This window comes from Scylla paramamosain, chromosome 41 (assembly GCF_035594125.1).
Source record: "Scylla paramamosain isolate STU-SP2022 chromosome 41, ASM3559412v1, whole genome shotgun sequence".
NCBI classification, from domain to species: domain Eukaryota; kingdom Metazoa; phylum Arthropoda; class Malacostraca; order Decapoda; family Portunidae; genus Scylla; species Scylla paramamosain.
This window is the reverse complement of record NC_087191.1, coordinates 470,066-477,500: the sequence shown is the minus strand read 5'-3', so window position 1 is coordinate 477,500 and position 7,435 is coordinate 470,066. Positions and strand designations below refer to the sequence as shown.

At 38.7% G+C, this 7,435-nt stretch overlaps 1 protein-coding gene across 1 annotated transcript in view; it reads right to left on the bottom strand.

Moving 5' to 3' along the window:
- Positions 1-7,435, bottom strand: part of LOC135092788 (balbiani ring protein 3-like) — a 109,530-nt gene that overhangs the window by 38,695 nt on the left and 63,400 nt on the right. Inside the window, exons 16-17 of the mRNA XM_063991469.1 lie at positions 6,542-6,667; positions 3,046-3,168 (exon numbers count right to left, since the gene is read on the bottom strand). Coding sequence (XP_063847539.1) covers positions 3,046-3,168; positions 6,542-6,667 — 249 coding nt within the window. The remainder of the gene's footprint in view (positions 1-3,045; positions 3,169-6,541; positions 6,668-7,435) is intronic.

The following is a 7,435-nucleotide window of genomic DNA, read 5'->3' as shown; positions in this document are numbered from 1 at the left end:
TGTGTGTGTGTGTGTGTGTGTGTGTGTGTGTGTGTGTGTGTGTGTGTGTGTGTGTGTGTGTGTGTGTGTGTGTGTGTGTGTGTGTGTGTGTGTGTGTGTGTGTGTGTGTGTGTGTGTGTCTTCGTGTGTGTGTGTGTGTGTGTGTGTGTGTGTGTGTGTGTGTGTGTGTGTGTGTGTGTGTGTGTGTGTATTACGGTCATTTTACGAAATTTGTCATTTTGGAAAATGAACAAAATGTGTCATTATGCAAAATACCCAAATGATTATGGTAATTTTGAAAAATGACCACGGGTTTGGTAATTTTGGAAAATAACAAAACAATACCTGCTGGTCAATATGCAAAAAACGTACAAACACACTCGAATTATTATCCCATGCAGATACAAGTTTCGAAGCACTGTGTGTATATGGTGTGTGTAATAATAACAATAAACGGTTTATTATTCAGGCAGTTAGCAAACTGAAAATGTACAGAGAGGGTGAGGAAATACTTAACATTAATCCTAAAGCTAAGTCTAATCTAGAAGCGAAATTACAATTTATTGATGGCTCGCGCCATGGTGGGAATCGCGCTGAGTCTGTACCGATCCGTGCGCGGCGCCTTTAGGGGCGTTATCTTGTTGTGGTGTCTGGTGGCACGGATCGGGCGAGGCGCGGTCCGTGTGTGTCTGTGTGTGTGTGTGTGTGTGTGTGTGTGTGTGTGTGTGTGTGTTGTCAGTTCGTTCCTGTGGAAGGTCGGCCGAGGACGGAAATATTCGTGCTCCTCTCATCACTTTGTGTTTGCAAGAATATTGTATGCTGAAAATCTGCACAATGGAAAGTAAGAAAAGTGTTTTCCATACAAAGCTTGTAGAGGCTGAGGACGAGAAAGCGACAAATTGTTCGAGTTTAATACACAGAGAAGACTGCGAACGAATTATTAGTCGCTTGAATAACTTAAACAAGTTAATCCTACGAAGACTAAGCAGGACTATCTTTTGTTACAAAAATTTGAAATCCTTGAGATCACAATCGAGGCTACCACCGAGCAGAAGTTGCAGAAAAAACTCAGTTGCGATTCATTTGTGGTGAAGATGTGTTTGATGTACTTCAAGCTATTCATCGCATAATTGACCATGGAGGAAGAACTGCCATGTGTAAGGCAACCAGTGAGAAATATGCAAACATTTCACGTGCTCAAATAACGCTGTTCTTGCAGTTCTGTGAGGAATGTCAGCTAAAGAAAAGTAGTGTGCGGAAGTCTGTGGTTGTGAAGCCAATCGTCTCCACCAGCATGAATTCACGAGTTTAGGTTAGTAACCAAACAAATTCCACATAATGAACGTAAGTTAGGTTACGACAGAAGTCACGTTCTTAAGAATATACTGTCTTTGTATTATTTAAATAATAATTATAATATTACTACTATTACTATTAAAATTATTATTATTTTACTATATTCATGATTATATTCAGCGTTAATTAACATAAGTGTTTTATCTCTCCTCCCCTCCTGTTCCCTTGCATAACTGGTGGAAGTATTCTTTACTTTGAGAGACAAAAAATTAGATGTAACGGCGGGGCCACTACACTACTACTACTACTACTACTACTACTACTAATGATGATGATGATGATGATATATTTGCATTATTTATAATTTTCTCTTGTTCTGTGTCTTTGTAGGTTGACTTGATGCAGAGTCAACCAGATGGGAAGTACTGTTTCATTCTCAAATATCAGGATCACTTGATCAAGATGAAATGTCTTCGAGCTCTACAGACTAAGACTGCTGAGGAGGAATCTTTTACCTGGCTGACATTTTCTGTGATAAAGGAGACCCCTCATATTCTGCAATCTGACAATGGGAGAGAATTTTCAAATAAGGTAAATTGTTCTTTTCACTTTTCACGAAATTATTGTTTGTGCTAAACTCAATCAAAATTTACGTAAAATTGACATTGATTTAGTTATTGTTTTCTTTTTGCAGCTAATCAAGGAAATTCTGGTTATGTGGCCAGAGTGTAAGCTAGTTCGTGGGAAACCAAGATATTTGCAATCGCAGGGCTCGGTGGAATGAGCGAACAGAGATGCTGAGGCAATTCTCGCATGCTGGATGAAAGACAACAACACTACACAATGGTCACAGGGACTGCGTTTCGTTCAGCGGCAGAAAAACACACGCTTCCATTCTGGATCTGGCAGAACACCTTATGAAGCCATGTATGGAGAAAAGGCTCGTCTAGGTATTTCCGCAGCTAATATACCAGAAGAAATAATGAAAGGCATGGGGTCAGCGGAACAGCTTGCAAAAACACTATGTTTACCCAATGAGGAGGACCAAAATATAGAACAGGAGGAGAGAAGTGCTGAAAGCTGTGCCATTAATTGCAACTCGTGTTGTCAAAACATTCCATGTCATCCCTCTGGTCCTTATTCATTTGTGAATGACAATGTTGATGAGCCTGTGCCCTGTTGCTTATGTAATAGGAATTGGAACATTCAGAATGAACAAAGGGAATCGAAAATAGAACAGAAGAAGCAAGCTAAGAAACTGAAGGATAAATCAGCACAGCGTTTCAAGCCAGCCCACGCAGGGGACACTGTCATAGTTCTTATTTCACTCGTTGATCGCGGAGGAACGGAGTTTGCGAATACAAAGGCAGTTATCGTTCAGCCAATGGATGGCGGAACTTATAAACTTGGGACAAAACACGGTTTACTCAAGCAGGTGTGCACCCGTAACCTGTTCACCCTGTGTGCTGGAAAATTCGGGAGCTGGCACACATGTGGGCCTTTTTTCCTAATATATGTTGCTCTTGGCAAGTGGCCCTCACCATTATATATATATATATATATATATATATATATATATATATATATATATATATATATATATATATATATATATATATATATATATATATATATATATATATATATATATATATATATATATATATATATATATCTCTCTCTCTCTCTCTCTCTCTCTCTCTCTCTCTCTCTCTCTCTCTCTCTCTCTCTCTCTCTATTCCAGCACTTAAGGTGGAGGTCAATACTCACCCGGTGGACTGCAACAAGCACAGTCCGCCCCTGACCCACACTGGCCGGGAATGTTTGTGCCCGCAACGCGACAAAATTCAGTGCAGAATCCTCCCACTCCCGTGCAGTCTTCATCTTCGCACTCTGCAATGTAATTGAAAAGGATGAGGAAGGTTGATTTTACTTTTTCAAGTCATGACTTACACAATGAAGGGATCAACAGTGAAATGAATGAAGCGAATTAATCTAAAGCTTACCTACTTAACCCAACCTGACCTAATCTCAGATGAAAACATATTTTATTAAAGTATGAGATAAGGATCTGTATGGAGACCTGGTTACATACATCATAAAAAAAAAAAGAAAAGCAAATGTAATTGCTCTGAAAGCTAAAATTGATAGTTTAAGGTTACACTTCAAAGATAGGAAAAACAAGAAAGGTGAAGAGGTAGTAACTTTCATTTAAAGCACTAAACAGTTATGTTACTAATTCAGATGGAAAGAAATATATAAAGATACATAGACACGTGAAGAGAATGGAGGAGGGAAGGCTATCAAATCAGGCACTGGAATGGGCAGCACAAGGAAGGCCTCTGGGAAGACTTAAAAAGAGATCCATATGTAAAGGAAGCGACAGAGGGGAGAGGAGAGTGGATGGACGAATTGGAGAGACTGGAAATTTTCATGGACAGAGAAAGCTAGAGATATTTTAGTGAGGTGAGCATCGGCAGTCAACGGGCTTTGATGGACCAGGCGTCAGGTGAGAAAGAAAGAATAATTTGGTAAAGATAGGTGATAACAGCGAGTTTGCTCGGCTCTAGGTTACCGTAGGAAAGGCAAAGTTATTACTAGGAAAAGTTGACAGAGCTTCAGACATTTAAAATAGTGACATTTTTTTAATAATTACGTTAATAAATCAATAAAAAAAAGCCAATTTGTATGGCTCGACGTTGTCGTAGGATAGACAAGGTTATTACTTGGAAATATCGACAAAGTTGCACCTTCTTGTATGTGCAACAGTTTTAATATTGCTAGAAAGTAGTACAACGTCCCGGTGCAAAACGTGTGTTATGGAGGATTTTAATTACGGGAATATAGATTAGGAATGTGTGTCAGGCGGCCATGAGTCATAGGAACTCATTAATGTTATTAAGATAAATTTATGGATCAGGGACGGTATGCAGAAAACTTCGTAAAAGCTTCTCTTAAAGCTACTCATAATTTTCAAATTTTTATCATAGCTAGGAGGTAGACTTGTGTGTTATGCTGAGTAACTCATAAGGTGACTCCTGGCTGTGAGCTGAGTGATTTATGAATTACTCATAAGAAGGCGCTATGTGGTATATCTTGCGCTTACTAATAGCACTAATATTTTCTTAAAAAAAAAAAAAAAACACTCCTATCACGATAATAAGGATATGGTTGTATGCTGTTATCACTTTAAAGTGAAATACATAAATTTTGTTAATGTGATAATTGCAGAAATGAAAATCTATCAATATATTATACCTCGAAGAGCATATATGTGGATTTACTCTGGCGGCAGACGCTGCCCACCTCAGAACAACACAGAACACAAGAAAAAGTTTACTGAGTACCGACAAGCAGTACCAGTAAACCTTGCTAGCATGAAGCCAGCCCTGCTGTTATGGAACTGCTTAATACTATTTACTCAAAGATTATTCTGATAGCAAGACCATATTTTCAGGGTACACAGATATACGATGCTGTCCAATCGCTCAGGCCAATGAATCCCCGCTCTTTTTCGCTCTACCCATTTCATGAACTAAATCAAACCAATCTAGACTAAACTAAACCAATCCGCACCTAATCTAACTGAACTACTTTGACGTAATATAGTTTCGTATTAATGTTTGGTTAGGTTTAGTTGGGATCTGATTCAGAAGGTACCTTCAGATTTACCTTCTTTTAGGACACGGGGTGAAATCGTGTCAGGCCCGTCGTGACTTGCTTACTTTAACATTATCGATACATTTTAACATGTCTCTTTCTGTTATTTGGTATTTAGGACGTCGTTGTTATTAATTTGGACTGCTGGCACCGTAGGAATGTCACTGAATTCTACTGTAAATACTGAAGCAAAGGAAGTATTTAGGATGCTACTAATTTGTTCCTCGTTGTTGGTGTAGTCTCCATTTTCGTCAAATATTGGTCCAATACTTGAATCAGTCTCTTCTGCCTGATAAAGCTATAAAATTCCTTTGTCTTGCTGTGATTCGCAACATGTAATTCGGTGGACCTTTTGCTCTGTTTAATTAATCTCTGCTTTACGTCTTAACTCCAGGTGTATGAGTGTGTCATATTGTCTGGTTCACTCCATGTGGAACCACCGGTCAAATATAAACAAGTGGACAGATTGTGAGGAATAAATGATACACGAGGAAGAGTCTAGCAGGAAGGGTAAGGCATACGTAAGTGTAGTGATGCTAATGTAGCAAATTTCCTACTAGATCCAGGGAATATGAAAGCTAATCGAGTAGAGAGAGAGAGAGAGAGAGAGAGAGAGAGAGAGAGAGAGAGAGAGAGAGAGAGAGAGAGAGAGAGAGAGAGAGAGAGAGAGAGAGAGAGAGAGAGAGAGAGAGAGAGAGAGAATGGAATTCCCTTTTTCTTTTTCAATGTAAGAGGGGTACTGGTCAAGGGGTAAAAGGGTTAAAAAAAAAAAAAACACTGAGTTGACAATCTCCTAAAGAAAAAGTGCCAAAACGATTATCGAAAATTCAAGAAGTGGCTTGAGACCTCGACGAGCGGGTTATCAAGTCCAATCCAGCATGAAACATTTAGAGCTTCCCTCTATAATCTGAGAATTTGTTTAGGTCAGTCTTGTGAATAAATAGATAAATAAATAAATAAATAAATAAATAAATAAATAAATAAATAAATAAATATATATATATATATATATATATATATATATATATATATATATATATATATATATATATATATATATATATATATATATATATATATATATATATATATATATATATATATATATATATATATATATATATATATATATATATGAGGGACACTGGCCAAGGACAACAATAATCCAATAAAATAAAATAAAAACCCACTGAGATGCCAGTCCCAGAAAAGGGTTCAAAGTGGTAGTCAAAAACTGAAGGATAAGTGTCTTGAAACCTCCCTCTTGAAGGAATTCAAGTCATAGGAAGGTGGAAATACAGAAGCTGGCAGGGAGTTCCAGAGTTTACCAGAGAAAGGTGACTCTCAGTTTACACAAAATTTTTTTATTTATTTATTTTTTTTTTAACACGACTTAAAATATACTAAATTTGATTGATTAAATTTTTTTTTTTTTAACACGACTTAAAATATACTAAATTTGATTGATTAATTTTTTTTTTTCACAATTTCTATTTACACTATGCCTGGAAGTCCCCGTATGTATATCGTGCAAACCAAGACACATGTATGTAGTTGGCATGACTGCGTGAGTGGGTACTCTGGTGAGTGATGTAGTGGTACTCACTCGACTCCACACAGCATGTACAGCCCTCGTCTTCGTTGCACAGATCTGGCAGCGAGTTCTTTTCGGAGCAGTCCTTGACGCAGTGGCCTCCCTTGTCCGTGCACTCGCTTTTTGGCTCACAGATTGCTGCAGGAAGTATAGAAGAAGACAAGGTGCTTATGCAATATTCGTAAAAGTTTCCTTCAAATATTTCTATACGTTTGTAGTGTTGATTTTTTGCGCGATTTCTGTTTACATGATGCCTGAAAATCCCTGTATGTTTATCGTGCAAACCAAGACACACATGTATGTAGTTGGCATGACTATGTGAATGTTGACTGTAGTGTTGATTTATGTACAGGTAGCAGAAAAAAGAGGAAGATAAGATATTTATGCATTAATATGATGAAACCTTCCGATCAAATATTTTTTTATGCTTGTAGTGTTGGTTCCCCGGCGAAGAGTAGTCACCCTGCTGTGGTAGTGGGGGCTTGAAGCGTGGTCGGTGGCATCACCTACAATGGTGGTCTGCCTATCATTCGAGGGATTGGTATCCGTCGGCCTTGTGGACCAAACTTTCCCAATTTATCATTGGTAGAGAAGGACTGCTGGTGAATACGCTCATACCTGCCCGCTTGTCACCTTGGGCAGGGATTAAGCCTCCCCGCGTGTTTGACGTGGTTGGTGTTACGTATACGAGTACTCCCCGTGGCCTTTTATCTGGGAGTTGATTCCACTGTAGGGCGCGGTGTAGTTCTGCTCGGTGGACAACACGCTCCTTTGGCAGGAGGAGGTTGGGGTAAGACGGATGGTCCAGTGTAAGCTCGCTGGATCAATCGACTGGTCATATGTTGCCTAGGGTCAAGCAAGCGCTAGGGTGTTTGGTGTCTCCTATCTTCCAGGGACCACCCTTGT